Source organism: Carassius gibelio, chromosome B18 (assembly GCF_023724105.1).
Source record: "Carassius gibelio isolate Cgi1373 ecotype wild population from Czech Republic chromosome B18, carGib1.2-hapl.c, whole genome shotgun sequence".
NCBI lineage: Eukaryota > Metazoa > Chordata > Actinopteri > Cypriniformes > Cyprinidae > Carassius > Carassius gibelio.
Window position 1 is genome coordinate 4,467,929 of NC_068413.1, and position 22,409 is coordinate 4,490,337.

Sequence of the window (22,409 nt, forward strand, 5' to 3'; positions counted from 1 at the left end):
CAGTGTATAATTATACAAAGAATTTGACTGTCACCCTCAAACTTTAAAACCTCAAAACACAAAGTAGATATATCTATTTTAAGATAGCTACTAGTTTTAGGACTATTTTGGGTAACGCCGTTGTGACGTCATTTCTATTACTTCAAAGCGGCTCCGTCAAGATGACGTTCAATGTTGACGTCGCGCGCTGGTGTGATGGGACGGTCCCGTTATTCCACTCGGCATCGGCAAGCGATGGAGCGCACGAGGAAGACCATTGTCCGCCACCGAGGCCGTTTTGCGCTGGATCATACGGTGTGGATATGTTTTGTTTTCATCCTGAAGGCGTCTGCAGCTCACCTGCGCCCGTGTAAAGAGGTGAGAGATCACTCCCACTTATGTTTCTGCTTTCAGAGCCAGCGTTTATTGCGTTTGATACGCTCGTCCAGTAAATCAATCTGTTTTTCAAGCATCTGTGGTTTTCGATATATTTATTTGCACTTTTGGGATCAGTGTTTACTGACATGTGCAGCAAGATAATGCAGGTTCAGGCTGTCACACCTTACAATAACCAAAGTAACAGGTGCGTCAGATACTCTACACACGGTTTGAAAAAAACAACAACCAATCAAAGGCTGTCTGAATAATGTAAAAGGCTGGTTTAGACACTCAATATTTATTGTTATTTATGGCTTTCTTTGCTTAAATATGTAGGAAATACTATTGGCGAACATCTAAACATGCTTTTACAAAAGATAGTTCTGCAAGAGGCTACGTCTTTGGAAGCTCAGGAGTGCTTAATGTGACTCCTAAGTTCTTACAATAGCTGTAAATTCTGCCAGTACTTCCTTCACTGTAGGGAAATGGCTTTTGATGCTCTGAATACTTATTTAGGTTCTTTGAAGTCACGTTTTTGGCACTTTTTTTTTTTTTCTGCATACACGATACAAATATCTATTTTTTCAGGTATTCTGAATCCTTTTTAAGCTGAATGTAAGTTTATTATTAAGTCTTTTGTTTATTTGATTATGGCATACTAAGGTATCTTGAGCTTTTCAGATGCATATTGATCAAGAAACTGAGCTGCTTTTTGTCTCTGTATATTGATTGGTGTCAGATTGCTGTTTGGGATGGGCATCTCACTGCAGATATGCACTTGTCATCCAGCCAGGGTGTGTGTTTTATGTCTAATGTTATGGTAATGGCTGAATAAGGTTCCAGTGGAGTGCTAAGCAGAGCTTTTCACAGAGATGATCAGCACTGCGTGCCCATCTCAAGAGCCTGGTGATATGATGCTAAGAATAGCCACGCTGAAACCGCTTTCACTGAGAGCTCAGTACCTTGTCTGTGCACGGAAAAACTGTGACTGTTAAAATCCCTGTGTGTCCCATAAACTAAAATATTGACTGCAGTGCTTGACTAGGAATAAGGAATAAAATTGCAGAATTGGAACTATTTGGCTTATGCATTTACAAAAATCAGATGGTAACTGCACATAGTTCACTCAAAGCTGCATTAATTAATTACATTATCCAGTAAAGCCTAGCATATGAAATAACGGTTTTCTTTTTATTAATCGAACAGTTTATTGAAACTTTAAAACAAAAAAGGTAATCATGTAAAAGTAAAAAGAGAGCAAAAACAGCTATTTTTGTTTCATATTTAGAGGCAATTTATAAAGATGCAGTTAATGAGATAAAAAAAAAAAACTCTTTCAAATCTGAGTCTTCATATGACAAGATTTGACAACAGATGCACTGAAATATTAATCTTTTGTTATAATGTACTAAAGTGATTATAGTGGCTGCATAGAAAGCATTGATTTAGCTACATGAGTTTTAGTGAGCTGTCTTGCGTTGTGTCATTCAGTGGCACATTATTACAGTATCTGTGGTAATGGACTAGGCTTTTGTATGGTAATATCAGACTATTTCCTGTTTTGAGCTGTGTCTCTCAGTCTGCCCTCCCGTATGTTGACCTGCAGGGCATTCTGGGTTTTATTATCAGCTTCCTCCTGATAGCTGCCTTTCCTTCCCAGTCACTCAGTAAGTGCTGAAGGATCTGCAGGCATGTGATGATAAAGAAATTATTTGGAGGGTTTCTGTTGCATTTTGGCCAAACAAAATTGTCACATCTCAGCTAAATCAATAAATCTGTAATATTCTGATTAGTAGTGGGCATTTTGATTCATCCCAGTGACTCTTTTGAATCTGTTTACTTGAAAGAGTTGCTCACATTTGTACACTTATTTTTTATTTTTTTTTATTTAGGTTATGTTGTTATTCCAATAGTTAGGAATAAGTATGTTTCTCTTTGCATATAATGAGTGAGTCATTCATCGAATCACTGAGTTGACTTAAACAAGTCATTTTATCTTTCATTGAAATTCTGACTTTTGTTCTTGCAGTTGCGAGTTACATCTTGCAGTTCTGACTCTTTTCTCAATTGCAAGTTATAAAGTTATTAATGCGTGTGTATATTTTGCACATATTATCCCCGTTTGATCAATTTGGTTGAGTCTAACTCTGACTCAAGATACAGCCTATTGAGTGAAGGGGAAATTGTTTAAGGCACTGAATGAAAAATCAGTCAGTGCATGGTTGTGAACAAGAAAGCTCTGTTCAAAAACCTGAGAACCATACACAGTTAAAACCAACAAATGCTGATGCCTGGAGAGGAAAGGGTGCGGACACAGCAGACTCAGGACAGATGACTCATGGATTTATTAAGCCATGTTACGACCCTGTTTAACTCTGCATTAAATCCACACAATACTCAAACACCCATGTGCTTTACTCTTTTACAGTCAAACTTTACACATCACACCCACAAAACACAAGTAACTTGTTAAATTTAGACGTGTTGTTTGTTTTCGCAGGCGGACTACTACTTTCAGTACACAGAGTGTGACAGCACCGGATCGAGATGGAGAGTGGCCATTCCTCTGAATCCAGGACAGTGTACAGGACTACCAGAACCTGTGCAGGGCACCGACTGCAGTAGGTTCACATAGTGTCTTAGACAGACAGGAGGATTTTCCACTTTGTAAAAGGACATTGCTTGTTTATTTGCATGTTCATGCATGAATGTGTACATTAATGTGATTCCATTTGTTTTGAATGTCAAGTGTGTGAATTAGAACAACATATTTGTCACCCCTTATCAGCACAGAGGAATTTCCTCTTGGACAGAGTATGTTCAGTGGCCCCAGAGCAATCATTCCCAAAACCTCACAGAGTCCTTGGCCCTTGTATTTTATTTCTAGTCATGTGTAATTTGAACTAAAGTTTGAAAAATGACTATTTTTACTTGATTAATAAATGTCTGAAGTTTTATTGTGCACATTATTAATAACTTCAGTAATATTCATCCAAACATTGATCAATATTGATTAAATTATTTTTTGCTTTCTTGTGACACAACAAAGACTACAAAGGTAAAAAAAAAAACAAATAACATTTTTTCATGACTTTGTGAGATCCCTGTTTTTAAAATAGGTCCCACTCATTACCTTATTTCTTGTTTTATTATTAGTTTCATTATTCATTTTAAAATGTGTCGCATCACGTAAGTTAAAAACTCACTTTTTTAATGTATTATATATATATACAATATATATATATATATATAATTTTTTTTTTTTTTTTTACAGGAAAGCTGTCATTATTGATTTTATAATTGACAGTTACACTGATGTTAATGTGTACTTTGTTATTATGTCATTGATTTTTTTTTTTCAGAGGAGTACTGTGATAGCTTGCATATTTATTTATTTATCAAAATAAGCTGGCATGGCATTAAAAACAACATTTATTTATTTATTTTAAATAAACAAAGATCCTGGTATGATCTTTAAAACAACAACAACAAAAAACATCCAAAGAAGTTGACATGATGGTAAAAAAAAAGCTAATAAATTTAATTAATTGATTAACTAACCAAAAAAAGCTAAATAGAATTAACAAACAACTTTTTTTTTTAATTCATGTTTATTTGTGTATGTGTATGAATGTTATGGCCTTACTGATTTAAGATCTATAATAATAGTTGTTGGTGCACTTGACCCACCCAGTATTTGGATTAGTGATTGATCTGGTCACTATGTTTTTCTCTTTTGCATAAAATGCATTGTACATTTTGTTATGTCTTTCGGTCAGCATTCTCGTGCAAAGCGGGGGAGTTTCTGGAGATGTCTGCTCAGAAGTGCACTCAGTGTGCATCTGGCACTTACTCGCTGGGCAGTGGCCTGCGTTTGGATGAGTGGGACGACATCCCTCCTGGATTCAGCAGCCTGGCTACCAGCCCTGACAATGCACCCAATGCACAGAATGCGTCCACCTGCAGCAGGTCAGTTCCTTTGGAGGAGTCCGTCATGTACCAAAGATTGTTTTGAAGACCATATGATTTTTGCTTTCTGTATTTGGTATGTTTTAAAAGTTATTGATTATGTGTTCTGTTTATAACACTACATAGAAATAAAATCCAAATGCATAAAAAAAACAATCATATAAGACACTTACAGCAAGTCAGATAGATCTAAAATGACTGTTCCCAATCCAAGTTCTCATTTGTTTGTTCTCATCAATGTCTTTGCAGTAAAACACTGTATTTTTGCCCCTTCCTTTTATTTATTTATTTAATATCAAAAATGTAGATTAAAGCATACACAGATTTATTCATCCAGGAACACAAATTTCCAGGGACACAAAGCAATACAAGTATTAAACCAATCATTTATTTTTATCCTGTTATATAACTTAAGACTGTATAGTCACCACAGTGTGTGTGTGTGTGTGTTGTTGTGTATTTGTGTGTGTTTAGTGCAAAGTGGGTCGCTCAGGGCTCGTATCTGGAGTCCAACAGAGATGAGTGTACCGTGTCTCTGATCTACACTGTACACTTGAAGAAGCCGGGGTCAGTGTCCTTTGACTATCAGTATGTGGATAACAGCATCTTCTTTGAGTTCTTTGTAAGTTTGGATCCCATTTCGGATGTGAAATGCTTGTCTGCAAGATATTTTAAGACATCAAAAGCAGCTATTTTTATTGCAAAAATAGTTTTTTTTTTTTTTTTTTTGACAGATTCAGAACGACCAGTGTCAAGAGATGGACCAGGATTCAAATAAAAAATGGATCAAATTAACTACTCATGGAGAGTGGGGAACACATAGTGTAAGTCAAAAACACTTAACTACACACTACTACTACTACTACTACCACTACTACTACTATTATTTTTCTTTATACACTCAGACTTGAAGTGCCATTCGAAAGTCTGGGGATTTAAACTTTTTTTTTTTTTTTTTTTCACAAAACTGATTAATATAATATTGTGAAATAAGATTGCGGTTTTAAATAATTGTTCTCTCTTTGAGTATATTTTAAAATGTTATTTATTTATCAGGTGAATCTGAATTCTGGCACTAATATCCTGTATTGGAGAACCACTAGAGTAACACTCGGCTTTAAAGCAGCCAAACCTGTACTCCTGAAGAACATTCAGATTGAAGGTCAGGAAGTGCTACTTATGTGTTCTCCATTTTTATCTGGAAAATAAAAAGCATTCCCTTATTGAAAGATTATATGACCACATTTCTCTCCTTCAGGTGTGGCATATACATCAGAGTGTTTTCCATGTAAGCCTGGGATGTTCAGCCGCACCCCAGGCTCCTCCTCCTGTGAGCCCTGTCCACGAGACACGTACTCTGGCCGAGGGGCCAGCTCCTGCACACCTTGCAACACAAAAACACACTACGCCTGTTAGTACATACATGCAGATGCATATTTTGTATGGACAGAGATGAAGCCATTTGATTTTAAAGGAATAGAACACACACACACACACACACACACAGATTCTGATATCACTTACATTGTCCTCATATCAAAATATTTCCTTTTTAACACTTTGAATAGTTTTGCTTGTGTTAGACTTGTCTTCCAGTTCCAAACTATTCATGTCTATGTGAGGTATGACTTTTCTCTATCTTTAATAGCAGAAGGCTCTGCCATGTGCAAAAGTAGACCTCCATGCTCCAAAAAAGATTACATCCAGACATACAGCAATTGTGATAAAGATGGAAAGGTAAAATAATTATCTAAAAAAGTATGTACTGTATTTTTTAAGCACAAGTGTCCCATATCTATTTCATATATACTTTTATGTACATTTGTAAATTAATATATACTCAAGCTTGCATTTCAAACTTTTTTTATATGTATTGTATGTATGTATATATGTGTGTGTGTGTGTGTATATATATATATATATATATATATATATATATATATAATATATATATATATAATATATATATATATATATATATATATATATATATATGAGAGAGAGTGTAATGTCGTAAAATATTCTTTATAGTTCCATTTAAAACATAAAAGTACATAAATCCTCAAATTTATACAAATATATACAGGTGCAACATAATTTTTTTCAATAACATGACTAAGTAAAACAAATAATAATAATTTAAACTTATTGCAAAAAGTGAAACTTTCACATTTCTAGATTCATTATATGTAAAGTTTTTTTTTTTTTTTTTTTTTTTTTTTGATGATGATTGGAGCTTCCAGCTCATCTCAAAATATTTTAATATTTCCTAAGATCAATAATAAAAAAAAGGGTTTTTCTTTAAAGTAGGTTAATTTGTGCACTCAATACTTGGTCAGGGCTCCTTTAGCACAAATGACACTGTTGAGCCTTCAGCTCCTCTGCATTTTTGGATCGACTGTTTCTCATCTTTCTATTGAAATTACGCATAGATTCCATATGGGGTTCAGGTCAGACATGTGGGCTGGCCAATCAAGCACCGTAATATCATGGGCAGCAATCCACTTGGAAGTGGTTTTGGCACTGTGGGCAATTCCTGCTGGAAAAGGAAATCAGCATCTCCATAAAGATTGCCAGCAGATGGAAGCATAAAGTGCTCCAAAATCTTCTGGTAGATGGCTGCATTGACTTTGGACTTGATAAAACACAATGGACCAAAACCAGTAGACATCACAACTCCACAAATCATCACTGACTATGTAAACTTCACACTCAACTTCAAGCAGCCTAGATTCTGTGCCTCTCCACTCTTCCTCCAGACTCCAGACCTTGATTTCCAAATGAAATGCAAAATTCAATATTATTTGGACTTTGGACTGAGCAACAGTCCAGCTCTTTTTCTCCTTTTCCTGAAGACATGTGAGTGTGGTGACCCTTGATGCTCTCCGCTTGTGTTTGAAGCGGCTTTGCTTGACAGTTTTCCCAAGCTTGCGGTCATCCCAGTTGCTTGTGCACCTTTTCCTACCCAATTTCTTCCTTCCAGTAAACTTTGCATTCAATGTGCTTTGATAAAGCACTTTGTGAACAGCCACCCCTTTCAGTAATGACCTTCTGTGACTTACCCTCTTTGTGGAGGGTGCCAGTGATTGTCTTCTAGACCGTTGCCAAGTCAGCAGTCGTCCCCATTATTGTGGTTTCAAAGAACAAGAGATACCCAACATTTATATCATAGGGATGGTCATGTAATGAAACTCAAATGTAAATATTCTACTATTTTGAGATACTAGACTTTTGAGCTCCATGAGCTGCAAGCTCTTATCATAAAAATCTAAACAAAAAAAAAACTTTTGAAATGTTTTACTTTACATGTAATGAATGTAGAATATATGAAAGTCTCACTTTTTGTTTAAGTTAAGTTACAAACAATGAACTTTTTCATGAATTTTGAGATGCATGTGTGTGTGTGTGTGTGTGTGTGTATTTATAGAGAGAGAAATGTAGTAAAATAATGGATGTCTGATGAAAAGCCTGCCTGCTTGAAACGCCTGCTGTTTTTAAACAATACATTTTTGATACCTTTGGAGCTTTGGTGTTGCCGACTTTACATTTAAATATTTTTCTGCTTGTTTTTTGGTCAAGCACCCAGTTTAGATGGATGTGTGTGCTGTTGCCTGCTTTTTTGTTGTTTTGTTGATCACAAAAATGAAATGTAGTAAAATATAAATATTCTTTATTTTTCTATTTAAAACATTCAAGTACATAAATGCTGTCTCTCTCAGACTCAGGTCAAATATAAGTGGGTAGAGCCTCAGATTTGTTTGGCAGCTGCTGCTGGCGCAGTAACACTGCCACCATCTGGTCAGCGTGAGCCTTGTCCACCCTGTAATCCTGGTTTCTATAACAACGGTACTGCCACCTGTTCTCCCTGTCCTCCCGGGACTTACTCCGATGGGGTCAAAGGTGAGAAACTATCCTGACATCTTAAAAAGGATATATAAATTATGATTTTTTTTTTTAAAGCATGAACATCATTTCAAACAAACAGCCAAAAGATATTAACGATGGATTGTGTGGCATCTGTAGCATGCCAGCCTTGTCCAGCTGGCACAGAGCCTGTCCTCGGGTATGAGTACAAGTGGTGGAACGTGCTGCCTGCCAACATGAAGACATCCTGCTTCAATGTGGCCAACAACAATTGTGATGGATCGAATGGTGAGAGATTACATGAGTATGGTGTTGTATTATGTTACGGAATATGGCTGCAATGCTTGCTTTTACTGCAGGGTGTCGCTGTTGCATCACTGATAAATGTAAATGGGATTTTTCTACGTTCTTATTTTTGTGAACATTGTGTACATATTACCTTCATATCTCGAACATCTTGTGTGTTTAGGTTGGGAAGTAGCGGGTGATCATGTACAATCAGGAGCAGGTCGTTCGGATAATGATTATCTCATATTAACTCTCACGGTGCCTGGATTCAAGTGAGTCTTCAAGTACTTGTCTACCTCCACACAACTACACTGTTCAAGTGCCGTCCAGTGCTATTTACATTCATTAAAGCTCATTAAAGCCTTGTGTGATTAGCATGGTCAAAATGCTGAACACGAACGTTTCGGCTGTGTGAGTTGGTATTACAAGAACATAATGTCCTCAGAACATGGTGTGTATGCAGAAGGGTTTGTCCTTACATAACCTGTGCTGTCTGTTTAGAAATGAGTCTGTTACTGTCTGTCGTATCAGGTTGCCTGTGTCAGTTCGAGGTGTATCCGACAGTGAGTACGGACGGATCACTTTTGAGTTTGAAACCAGCTGCTCAGCTGACTGTGAGTTCTACTTCATGACGGTGAGCGTGTTTGCTGTTCTGTCACTCAAAATATTTTATGAAGTTAGGTACTTTTGACTTTCTAACTCTTCCATGACTGCTTTTAATTGGTTTGGAATGGAAACAAAATTTACCCCCGCCCCCATGCCACATTAACCCTTTCTGCCCCAAAAAACATGTAAAATATACAATAAAACTCAAACATTTTTTCAGTAACAGTTAAATTTAGGGTTGGGGTAAAGTGTTGTTTCGGTTGTATATTTTTGTGCCACAAAGAGTTATTGCAATTTTGCTGTAATTGTGTTGAAATTACTACAATTTCTAATGAGAGTGGGTAGAATGTTTAAAGTCATGCAGATTTACATGAGATGAAGATTCACAACATATGCAAAAAAATAAATTAAAATACTTAGTGCCCCTTTAATTAGCAATTAGCAATTGAATTAGTGCCCACCTGTAATTCCACTTTAGGACCCTGTAGAGAAGCATGTGAATTCCCTAGTTTTTTTAAATACATAATTGTTTACTTTTATTAGGTTATTGATTTAGTTGTATATTAAGGCATTCTCAAAGATGACTTTTTTGTCAAGGTTTATATTTTTTGTTGTTTTTAATGTTGATTTGAAGTGTAGGTTTTTGCATTATTATTACTACATTCAAACCTGAACACAGAAAGCATTTTGTTACACAAAACATAAAAGTCTATAAAAATGCAACAAAAATTAGCAGAAATGCTTTTTAAAAGATTAATCCTTCTGGGTCTGATCTGATTTTTACCTCTTATTTCAGTCTTCTGATTCATTTTGGCTAAATGGTTATAGCAATACCAATTCATTTGAGTATGTATAATTCTGTATGTGTGTGTCTGTGTAGGTAAGTGTGTGTGAGTGGATGTATCTGTTTTACACTCTTGATGTTTTGAATTGTAAACCCTTCCTTGCTGTCCACTATTTTTTTTTTACTGATTTCTAGTTGAATTATTGATTTTATTTTACATAGTTGCAGTGTTAGACACACCAGTTTATAGGTGTATGTGTGTACAAGTGTTTGTCCACACGTGTGTGAGTTGGTGTGTTGATTTTGCACTCTACATGTTTTAGAGTTTCACCCCTTTATTGCTGTGCAATTTTTTCAAATGATCTTTCACGTCCCACAGAAGAAAGCAAGTCATAGTGGTTTGGAATGTAGAAAACAAGCAATGTAATATGCCTTCACGTTTACTAAAAGTGGACAGACTTTAATTTCTTTTTAAAGTGTTATTGATTTTTTTGTTGCTTCAGGATGTGAACAGAAGGAGCACAAATGTCATTGAATCATGGGAGGGGAGTAAAAGCAAACAGAGTTATACACACATCATGACGGAAGACTCTTCTGTTGTGTTCACCTGGGCTTTTCAACGCACCAGTCAGGCTAGTGATGTCAGTACAAATACATTCACACTCACGCTGTTCATTCACACTCACGCTATTCATAATTCATCCCCACTGTCCATCAGGTGCGTCAGTATGTAAATGACATGGTGAAGATTTACTCTGTAACTGTCACTAATGCCATGGATGGAGTGGCATCAGCGTGTCGGCCGTGTGCCCTGCAGTCCCAGCGGGCCGGCTCCTCCTGTGTGCCCTGTCCAGCTGGACACTACATTGATAAAGAGACCAACCAGTGCCAAGAGTGCCCTCCTAACACTGTCCTATCTGGGCATCACATCTATGGCAAAGAAGCGTGCCAGCCGTGTGGGCCAGGCAGCAAAAGCAACAAGGTATAGTTTCTCTGTTTTTAGGTGGAAGAAAAGCACCTATAAATTAGTTTTCATTTATTTCTTGATATATTTATTAGTTTATTAATTTTTTTCTTCTTACTACATATAAAAACTGTTAAGAAATAAAAAGAATATAAAATTATAAATATTATTATTGAAATAAATTATTTTCTCCCAATATACTGTACATGTTTCTATGTTGAAACATGGCCTTTTATACGAGGTTATATTGGTAATATTTTTAATTTTATAAATGTATAATTTAATTTAATTTTATATTTATATAATTTTAATATAATGTACTATTTTCAAATGTTTGGCTAATGACATTTTTCATTATTCACTATAAATATTCAGAAACTACTGAAAAAAATATTGTGAAGGGTGACTTTGTATGAAAAATGCTGTTAATTTAAGTCAAAATATATAAATTGGTCAAATTTATAATTTTGAATTGAACAAACAAACAAACAAACAAACAAACAGATACACAAGTCTTAATTCCATTAGATTAGTGGTTGAGAAAATAGGCATTACTGAAAGTGCTTCAGGAATAATGATAAGTAATAAGTGTATGACCGTTCTCTCTTGAATTTTTAAATTTTAGGAGCACAGTGTGTGTTTCAGCGACTGTTTGTTTACATACACTATCCAGAATCGGACACTTCGGTATGACTTCAGTGCTCTGAACTCCACTGGGTCCATCATGAACGGGCCCAGCTTCACTGCGAAGGGCACAAAGTATTACCACCTCTTCAATATCAGCCTGTGTGGAGCTGAGGTACCACACCAACACCTGAAATAAGCAGAAATGACATCATAGTGCTATTTATCCCTTCATCTGTCTTTTGGCAGGGTCACAAGGCTGCGGTCTGCAGAGATAATGTCACAAACTTGCCCAATGAGGACGCTGACGGTGGCCAGCAGGGCAGTTCAGTGGAGGCTTTTCTCTGTCAATCAACGATTATCCCATCTGATGGGCGGGGCTTAAGAACAGCTCTTTCCTCTCAGTCCATTAGCCTGGCCGACACTTTTCAGGGTGAGATGATAATTTCATAATTTCACATCTAAAAATGTATTCCGACTTCTTGATAGTGTAGCGTTTGTGATGTGCATGTCCATATTTCTTTCATTTGAATTACTTATTAATAAGTCTGCTAAAATTAATATAGTAAGTTATGACATCAATTAAATGTTTAACAGACTTTCCATTATCTGTAAATAATGGAGAAAAGCGTCCTTAATGGCTTATTGAATTATAAGTCAAATCCTGATGGGACTTCTAACTGAAGTAGATTCATTTGCAGTTTAATCATCAAAACTATATAAGTATGAAATATCACCTATGAGCAAAAACATTGTCAGCGGTGCTGTTGTTAATGAGAAGACCACATGGGGATTGTGGCAACTAAAAACCATCTTCACGCGTGGTTATTTTTTTGTCTTTACTATCTGAATGCATTATTTATTTAAGGGAAATTATGCAAAATATATTATAAGAGAAACAGAATAGCAATGTTTTCCACACACATTCCACATGAGTAATCCTGTAACACCCCAACAATCCTGCCTGAAAACGATTTATTATGTAATATTTATGTTATTATTAGATATTTAATTAAATAATTTAAATATATAAATTAGTATTATTCTTTAAATATTCCATTTACATTTTATATGTTTGTTTGTATAATATTTTATTACATTAATATAATAATTAATATAATTAAATAATTAATAAGTATATAATAATATTTATCTTTTTCAGAAATATTACAATTCAATAAATTAAAACAATAAATTAAGCATTTTTGGACCCTAGATGAAATACTATATTAACTTTAAAATCTTGTATGTTGTTATATGTTCACTGTATAATTCAAAGGCGATCTCTTGTTTACATAAAATGATCATAATATTCTGACAGGGCCTTTAAAGCTGCAGTCGGTAACTTTTGACGCTCTAGCGGTTAATAAACAGATCTGCTTGCGTCTTGCGGAAGAACATCGTAGCCGGAACTACTTCTCTCTGTTTATGTCTATGAAGAATCACAAAGGTACTGGGTTACTCCGCCGCGGTACCCCCGAAGCAATCTAAAATAGTCTGAATATAAACACTTATTATAGGTGCACCCTAGTGATTCAGGACAGGCTAAAAACACGGTTTGGAAAATGGATTCATGGTGTACTCGCTTATTATGTTCATTTTTCTACATTTTGAACACAAACAAAGTTACGGACCGCAGCTCTGATTGGTTGTTTCTTACCGGGAGCGATGGTATTTCTGCAAACGGCAATAGGACCACTGGAAGGAGCCAGAGGAGCTTGATTTTTTTCACAGATTATCTGTCTCATATTCTACTGTCAGGACATAATGACAGGTTTAACAAATATGTAAAAAATATATTTTTACAAAAGTTACCTACTGCAGCTTTAATATTAGGCAAGCTGCCAGTAAAGATGTGCTGTAGTTTTCTGTTGCTTTAATTCATCTGTGTTCTCAGGTATAAAACTCAGTATATATAAAACGGGGTTCTTGTTTAGTGATAAATACGATTAATAACTTGAATCTACGGGTGGTCCTGCTTACTACACACTTCCTGCAGTGCTGCCTGTCACCCCCATGTGTCCTCTAAGACAGGTAGTGTGTGTGTGTTTGTGCCACAGGAGCCACAGTGGAGAAATCTCTTAACGGAATAACCACCAGACCAGAACTATTTCCATCTGCATCCCAGAGAATCCCAGATGTCCACTTCTTCTATCGGTACTGGCGTTTACATCATCAAACATAAAGTGCCTCTTAAAGTTCCTCTCATATAGCTATCTGGGGTTTCGTTGTAGGGTTTTATTAATAAAGTTTGATGTTTGTTCTTTTCCCTCTATCATCCATTACGTGTTTAATGGTGTCTTTTATTTGTAAAGATCTACACAGTTCACAGCCTCATGTCCGAGAGGCAGGAATGCAGTGGTTTCACTGCGCTGTAACCCAGAGAAAACAATGAGGGGAGACTTATCTGTGCCCAGGTACACACACACACACACACACACACACACACAAACACACACACACACAAACAAGCACACTGCTGTTAATGGAGTCTAAATTTGGCACAGGGCATCTCCCATCATGCCGTGTCAAATCACCTCACTGCAGGGCTACTGAGTTGATGTATTTTTCTCGTTTTATTTTTATTACATTTATTTTAGTTATTGCCATGGGTGTTGTCACTTATTTTGTTGCTTTTATAATATAGATTATTAATATTAATGCAATTATTAGTCATATATATATTACTAATTATCGATTATGGATTTATATATTTATGTGTGGGGGTGTATGTAATGTAATGATTTTTTTTTAGGATTTAGGATTAGCTGTCTTTATATATATAGTGATTATATATTACATTGTCTTAATATAAAAAGTTATAATAATAATAATAATAATATAATCATTGTAAGTATATATTTAATATGCATTATTAATATTTTCGTAATTACTTAGTAACTACATGTGATATCCCAATTATATTACATTAAACATTACATTATACACATCTATCATAATGTTACACAATAAGTTTCTCTAATCTGTTTTTTTTTTTTTTTTTACGGTGTTTAAGATCACTCTAAAATGGTTTCATTCAGGGTTGCCAGGTCTCCAGCAAAACCTGCACAGTTGCTAGTTAAAACTAGCCACACGTTTTTTTTTTTTTTTGTCCTATGGTTTTTCCTTCTATGAGGGGTCCCCTCTGTTGAAACCGCAAGGAGATTGCTAGAACCTGCAGACAAAAAAAAACAACAAAATCCTGTGGCAACAAAATTAGTGTAAAAGTAGCTAAATTCTAGTTTAGTTTGATTCCCTCTGTCCTGTGTCAGTGACTGTCCTGCAGGGACCTGTGACGGCTGCACGTTCCACTTCCTGTGGGAGAGCTCTAGCGCATGCCCACGCTGCACTGCTGTCGACTACCACGCCATCGAAGGAGCTTGTAGGGCAGGAGTGCAGGTACACTTTTATTAATTTAATTGATGAGTTACTGTATATACACTGTATATACAGTGTTTTTGTATATTATTTATATATATATATGTGTGTGTATGTGTGTGTATACAGTATACAGTATATATATATATATATATATATATATATATATATATATATATGTATGTGACCCTGGACCACAAAACCAGTTTAAGGTCGCTGGGGTATATTTGTAGCAATAGCCAAAAACATTGTATGGATCACAATTTTAGATTTTTATTCTATGCCAAAAATCCTTAGGATATTAAGTAAAGATCATGTTCCATAAAGATATTTTGTAAATTTCTTACCGTAAATATATCAAAACTTAATTTTTGAGTAGTAATGTGCATTGCTAAATAATTCATTAAGACAACTTTAAAGGTGATTTTCTCAATATTTAGAATTTTTTTTTACACCCTAATATACCAGATATCCAAATAGTTTTATCTTAGACAAATATTGTCCCATTTGAACAAACCATACATCAATGGAAGGCTTATTTATGTATAAATCTCAATTTTGAAAAATGTAGACTTAAGACTGGTTTTGTGGTCCAGGGTCATATATATATACTATACACACACACACACACACACACACACACACACACACACATGTATGTATGTATGTACCATGTGCAGTTAAAATTGGCTTTGGCGGGGAACTGCAAGTTAAAACATATTAAATCAGATAATAGTCTGATCTTCGCTGAAGTAGTCAGTCTAGTAACGAAACGCATCTGTCGTGACTTGTGCATATTCTACTGAATTTATCATCAGAGGTTCATCTAGGGGAAGTTTGTTTTCTTCAGAACTCAATGTGGTGACACACATGCGGAATATTCCTCACATTAAGCAGGCAAAACAAAAATGATGAACAAAATCACAGTGGGTGTTCACGTGTTTGTGACAGGTGCAGTTTGAAAGATGATGATGACTACCTCGAACATGATGCTCGAGTGACACAAATAACTTTCTCATATTGTCACAAGTAGAAAAGGGAAAAGCTAAGTACATTACTGTTTTAAAGGCTGCTGTCAGTAAGTTTTTGTTTAAATAAAATAAATTAATACTTTTTTTTCAGTAAGGATGTGATCAATCCAAAGTGACATTCAAGACATTTACAACGTTACAAAAGATTTCCATTTCAAATAAATGTTGTTGTGTACAAGCTGCACAACTGTTTTTACGATTGATAATAAAAGTAATGTTCCTTGAGCAGCGAATTAGCATATTAGAATGATTTCTGAAGGATCATGTGACACTGAAGAAAACTCATGAATAAATGACATTTTTAAATATATTCATATGTGCTGTTTTATTTTTATTCCATTTAAAACAAAAATGATAAATCATCAGTAACAACGGTTACAGATGCTAAAAATGAAATATTAAATCTTAAAAAATATAAAAAATTAAAATAATAAATCTATTAATAAATAATAATAAAAAAAATGTATACAAAATCCAAACTGCATATTCTGCTAAAACTCTAAGAGAGTAAAATAAAATCGAAGTATAATAACTTCGAAAAGCCAATTAGGCACACACACACAATCGATAAACGTCAGATGCAAACAGCTATGAGTATTTTTTATATATATACATTACTTAAATTAGTTTGAAGTCAAGGCTGGGTCATGTTAACATGACACTGAAATGCAATAGATAAGATTAGATAATAAAATAACAAATAAATCAAGATGAAGCTGTGGTTTTACACATTTAGATACAGCAGATCTTAGCAATCTTTAAATATCACTTTGCAAATACCAATTCTTAGAAAAGAACAGAACATTTAGTACCCTGAAAAACTGAGAAGACAAATTTAGTAAAACATCCTTGCATATAAAATAGTTTTTTGGTTGAGAATAAGTTTCCATCATCCGATAGACACTATTTTAATCATAACAAGATGTACCTTTCATATGTGGAATCTAAAAGGAAATACTACATCAATGTAATATGAGTATAAATGGAATGGATAACAATAAAAGAGAGTAAATGTATAATAATAAATGGTAAATTAAGAATGTAATGATGCAAATGTTCATTCTAAGGACACTGTGTTTGTTTGGACTGAACCTCGGCTGTGTATCGGAGGACTGTCTCTCCCGCCGAAGAGAACATCTCCATGCGAGGCCATTGATTTCTGGCTGAAGGTGGGCGCTGGGCTTGGAGTGTTCTGTGCTATTCTGCTCGTCTCCCTGACCTGCTACTTCTGGAAGAAGAACAAAAAGTATGATTCTTGCTTTTGGAGATACACAACCATCTCTCTTTGTTTATGCTAATCAGCGCTGTGGTTCTCTATCTTTGTGCTCTGATAGGCTGGAGTTTAAGTATTCCAAACTTGTGATGTCGGCCAATAAAGAGTGCGAGTTACCGGCGGCGGACAGCTGCGCCATTATGGAAGGAGAAAGAGACGAGAACGAGGAGGAAGAAGTGGTTTATGCCAACAAGTCTACTCTTCTGGCTAAACTAAAGGCTGTTGCCACCAAGGTTAGCTAAACAACAGCAGGTTTAAATGCTTTCCTTTAAAGAAAGATTGTAAATGGTGCCATAGCAAAAACAATCTCTCCCATCTTTCTCCTGTCACTCTTTGCTATTTTTGTTTATTAATGAAGCATAAACCCAGAAAAGCAAGTACGTTTTTAGGAGAAGAAGCTGATTGAGGAAATTAGACATCAACACCACTGAACTTCATTGCTCTAAATTGAGGTTGTGCTGCACTAAACAGAACCGCAACAATAACTCTTTATTTACATTACATTTGCACATTTAGACTATGTTTTTATCCAAAGTGCTTTAAGTAAGAGGAGCAAAAGCAATTAGTCAAGGAGCCAACAAGAGTTGAAAGCTAAATTATAGAGAAATGCAGAGAAGGAACGTTTTAGCTTCTTCTACTTTTATTCAATAAGGATGCATTAAATTGATCAAAAGTAACAGTAAAGACATTTAGAATATTACAAAAAGTTTCTGTTTTAAAAAAGCAGGAAAATGATCAAAAAAAGTCTGTTTCCTTAAAACTATTAATTAGGAAACCCGGTTTTCACCACTGATAATAAAAAGAATAATTTAGCACCGATAATAATTGAGCATTGGACAAGGCTGCTGAAAATTCTTCTTTGCTAGATTTTAGTTTAAAATAAAATAGAAAACTGTTGTTTTAAATTGTAATGTTTTACAATATAAAATTATTATTATTATTATTATTATTATCTTATTGTATTTTTGGGCAAATAAATGCAGCATGTGTAAGCATAAGAGTCTTCTCAAAAAAAAAAAAAAACATAATTCCAATTTTTTTTGTGTAATTTAGTGACCTCTAATGGACATTCACGGAAGTGTTTTTGAAAATATGCTTCAAGTTCTTAATGATTTTCTCTTCCACACTCTGTTCAAATGACCTCAGTTAAACCCTCCCTGCACTCTTTTCACTAGCCTTGCTCTTTCTTTGTCGTTTCCCTTTTTTCAAGCCGCACTAGCATCCACTGCAGTCAGAAAGTTAGCAGCGAGTCTGCGTGAGGGTGGGTGTGTATATGCCTTGATGTTTAACTCTGGGCAGCTGAAGGAGCCGCTGAGGGACTTCTAGAAACATCTGTAAGATTAAAGACTGTTGAGCTGCGTTGGCATATGCGGTGTCACACTGTGTTCATGGCCAATTAGAAGAGAGTTTGAAAGGGAGAGAGTTGTATTCAAGCGTCACTCTTCAGAACTTCCATTGTCACTTAAAGTCTCAAGTGTTCAATTCTGAAAAATGCTCAGATTTCCTGCAGTATATGGAGTCAGTTTTGGTCCTGTAATTATCAAGGAAGTTAATTAAGAGAATAATCTGTCCAAATCGAGAGTTATTAATCACTCATGTTCCTGCCGAATAGAGAAAAATGTATTCGCTGGTCTCCCAGCCTGGTTTTAGCTGGGGATTGGGCACTTTGGGCCAGCTTGGTGAGGCTGAAAGATCATCTTAAACTAGCTTGGACTGGTTTTTTAACCCTTGGAGACCCAGCGTAAAACAATTACAAAATTTGGCAAAAAAAAAAAAAAACTTTTGCTAAACATGGGTTAAAACCTACACGTAAAAATATTTGAAATACAATATTTTTAAAAATATGTTTCTGTGTGTCTAGTGATAGGGAAAGTCTTGTATGTGAAAGTACATAGATCTAAAACCATTTTAAAGTGTAGCAAAAATTATGAGGTATTTTCTGATGTTCTCAAAGTAAGGAGTGTATGGAAAAAAAACACTGTATACAAAAATTTAAGTTTTCTGAGGGGTATAAATATATATATAGATTTAATACTAATTATTTAATTAATTTGTATTAAAATTAATACATTTTATTTAAAAATGCTGTAATATGAATATTCATAAAGGTATTATTGAAATTATTTGAATATATGAAATATTTTATTTTTCAAGTACATTTTTTGTGCTCGGTGTTATAAATTTAAAGGTTCTCAAATTATACCGACACAAATGTTGCCAAAACAAACTAATGACTTAATAACAATAACTTAATAATTTTTTATAACTAATGAGATCCTAAAGACAAAGGGTGGAACAAAAATCACGAAGATCAATGTTTGGGTCTTTGAGGGTTAATCATTTAGTTTTTAGTGAGTATTTCTTTCTATTTTTCTCTTTTTTATTGAAAAGTCAACATATTTTGTAGTGAAATCATTTCCAGAAATAGAGATAGTTAATCCGATGTGGTTAAAAAAAAATACAAATAGACAAAAATATTTTGATTTGGATAGATGTACACAAGAAGAAGACCAGGAATGTGTTCATCATAAATCGGGTCTATTTTAATATTACGTTGACTCACACCACACAAGATAGCACTACTTGTTAGGAATTTAGCAATGAATTTGCGAAGATGGTGCAAAATATTGAGCTAATAAGCTTTTAAGAGATAACAAACAAATATTGGGTAAAATAGTGCAACTTAAACTTTCAGTTTTGAATGCAACCTACATTTTTAGTTAACGTTTCTCTCAGCTTAAGGCATCTGCCATCTTAAATAGATTTTTTCACTGCTCTTGCCAAAAAGAGTTTTTAAAAAGCAGGATATTATTGTTGGCTACCTTTTTGAACATGCTTTGCGTAGGAAGCATGCCGCTCATGCATTAAAATACTGTCTATCTAGGAAACTAGGTTTCATAACCAAACTTATGTGTGAATAACAATGCTCCAGAAATCTGTGCATACAGAGGCAGTTGCAGGTCTTTTGTCTTTCTGTTTAACAGACCTAGCTGTTTGATTTGCGCGCTGGTTGTCCTGGTAACACACGCTGTCCGCGGACAGTCCTTGGGCTTCGCAGGGCAGGCTTTTCAAAGGAAGGCGACCTTGATGAAGAGACTGATTCCGCACTCTGTTTGTGTACATTTGTCGCGCCTGCGTTCAGCGATTTGTTCCCATTCCGCCTGCGTTTTCAAAACCGTGTTCCTGTTTCTAGGGCAACAAGAAGAGCGGTGAAGCCATCCAACTGCAATTCTCCAATACAGAGAAGTCTGTGTGGGGATAGAAGAGGAGCGAAGAGGGATACGGAAAAGAAAGGGATGAATGGAAGTTCGATATCACACGTAGTGGCCTTAAGAAAACAAGGGCACAAGTGCCCCGAGGAAAGAATATGGGTTAAACAAGCCTGCGATGCCTCAGGAACCCGGATGGATGGATATTCCTGTCGAGATTGGTCACTATGCAGTTGTGTGTGTGTTTTCCTATTGTAAATGCGTGAAAATTCCCTCCTTCTCCAGTGCTCGGGTTTCTCCAGAAGCTTTTTGGAGCGACAGGCGTGACTTTACACGAGTCCTAGCTTGTCAGAGCGAATGTAGCCAAGGGTCACACAAATATACTCAGACGTTAAGCTTTACTGACAGACGCTTCCAATCCCAACTAAACAGCACTGGAAAGCCATGCAAAGTGTGTTGTGTTCAAGTACGGCCAAAATAGACTCTCTCTCTCTCTCTCTCTCTCTCTCTCTTTTCGTTAAGTAACCTCTTTGACTGTGACGGTGACATTCCAAATGAAATATGACATGAATAAAGTCTATGAATAAAGAGATTACAGCAAAGCAGGAGTCATTTCTGTACAGCTATTTTTATGATTTTTCGACATACCTCTGTGTTAATCTGGCTTACAGTACCAAGACAAACACAGGAGCTTTCAGGAGAAAAGGATTCCTTCAGAACTGTGACTGCAGACTGAGGTGATGAAACATTTGCAGTCTAATTAAGGAACATAATGAGCTGCCGGTGGGGTTTTTATTCATGAAATGTTAAGACCCATCGACATGAAATCTGGGGAAATGATCTGTCGAGACCCGTACCCGTATTGATTCTGGATTGAGGAGTAAACCTGTGGTTTACTGTGCCGCTGGGATTTTTAGGTGTTTTGTTTTGTTCCACTGCTCTGAAGTGTTAGATATACTGTAGGCAATATTATTCACATGAGTCATTCTGTGATTTTTCTTGTTTTGTGTGTGTGTGCTTACAATGAATTCAAACTGTAACTGTGTCCAACTGATGTTAGTTTTGATATTGTGTGTATTAAATGATTGTTTGCCCTCTAAAATGTGTCAAATTGAAGAACTTAAAAACAAGCAATATGAAGAATTTCATCTGATGTTTTGATTTTGTTTTCATAACCCTTAAATATTTTTTATGCTCAATTGTAATATGCATACATATTTGAAATGAGCTTTAATTCATTTTCAGTCTTCCTTTTAATTTTAAGTAATTTGGGTGGGCTATTTTTTTTTATAAAAAACAATTCTATTTGGCTTTATTTTTATTTTAGTACTTCAACAAAATAATTTAATTTAGTTGTCAAGGCAACATTTCTATTTTTTTATCTAATTAAAGTATTTCTATCAAATATTTCTATATTATTTCAGATTTATTTCAATGAACAAAAGATCAAATATTTTGTCATTTGTATGCTATTTTTAAAAGACCTATGCTTATCATGATTGATAACATAATTTGCAGCAACAACAACAAATCATAAAAGTGGTCCATATATTTGATTTCTTTGTTTTTTTGCTGTATATTGTGATCAGACTGATATTTACTATAAGTCCTTATTTTCTGCATTATTTTTTCTCAAATCAAATTTAGTGGTGTTAGATGCATCACATCAGTTTCTTCACATCAAATCTTTACCTTTTATCAAATCTTTTTCCTTCAGGTTTAAGCAACAAAACCCACCCAAGTGCTACTCAAAACTGACCCAATCGCGTTTCAAAAATCACTGCTCTGCAGCGGTGTAGCCAAAATCTCGTACATTTAGCGGTCCTCAGTTCTCTCACTCCTTCTGAATGTCACAGCTAACTATCTTTTATTATGACTCTAACTCATTCCTGTGCCTCCTCGTCTCTCGGGGCTTCAGAAATCTTGTGGTTGTAACGTTAGGTGGAGGAGGTCGTGTCTAACCTGGAAAAGTGCAGTGGTTCTGATATCGCCCATAAAAGCCTGGACTCGGTGCCACAGCCATTAGAGTTACACCAAGGACGGAAGAAGTATGATGTGCACA

At 35.3% G+C, this 22,409-nt stretch overlaps 1 protein-coding gene across 2 annotated transcripts; it reads left to right on the forward strand.

Annotated features, from left to right (window-relative positions):
- Nucleotides 1–201: 201 nt before the first annotated feature.
- On the forward strand, nucleotides 202–21,449 carry elapor2a (endosome-lysosome associated apoptosis and autophagy regulator family member 2a). 2 transcript variants are annotated; one of them, XM_052582136.1, is made up of 22 exons: nucleotides 202–357; nucleotides 2,858–2,978; nucleotides 4,137–4,326; nucleotides 4,801–4,948; nucleotides 5,061–5,150; nucleotides 5,383–5,488; nucleotides 5,585–5,737; nucleotides 5,975–6,063; nucleotides 8,046–8,226; nucleotides 8,350–8,478; nucleotides 8,660–8,750; nucleotides 9,010–9,112; nucleotides 10,372–10,509; nucleotides 10,587–10,850; nucleotides 11,458–11,631; nucleotides 11,706–11,889; nucleotides 13,517–13,613; nucleotides 13,772–13,873; nucleotides 14,729–14,855; nucleotides 16,933–17,111; nucleotides 17,200–17,371; nucleotides 20,332–21,449. In XM_052582136.1, exons 1-22 carry the CDS (start codon nucleotides 235–237, stop codon nucleotides 20,398–20,400), a joined length of 3,030 nt encoding a protein of 1,009 aa, XP_052438096.1. In that variant the 5' UTR covers nucleotides 202–234; the 3' UTR covers nucleotides 20,401–21,449. The 2 variants fall into 2 exon arrangements, with proteins under 2 accessions (XP_052438096.1, XP_052438097.1); XM_052582137.1 differs by lacking the exons at nucleotides 202–357; nucleotides 2,858–2,978; nucleotides 4,137–4,326; ... (1 more) ...; nucleotides 5,061–5,150; nucleotides 5,383–5,488 and having other exon boundaries at nucleotides 5,644–5,737; nucleotides 5,978–6,063.
- The last annotated feature ends 960 nt before the right edge of the window (nucleotides 21,450–22,409 follow it).

Coding starts and splice junctions, on each gene's coding strand:
- elapor2a (XM_052582136.1), top strand. CDS start 235: ATGGAGCGCACGAGGAAGACCATTGTCCGCCACCGAGGCCGTTTTGCG. Junction 5,151..5,382: donor GAGAGTGGGGAACACATAGT/GTAAGTCAAAAA, acceptor TTTATTTATCAG/GTGAATCTGAATTCTGGCAC. Junction 9,113..10,371: donor GTGAGTTCTACTTCATGACG/GTGAGCGTGTTT, acceptor TTGTTGCTTCAG/GATGTGAACAGAAGGAGCAC.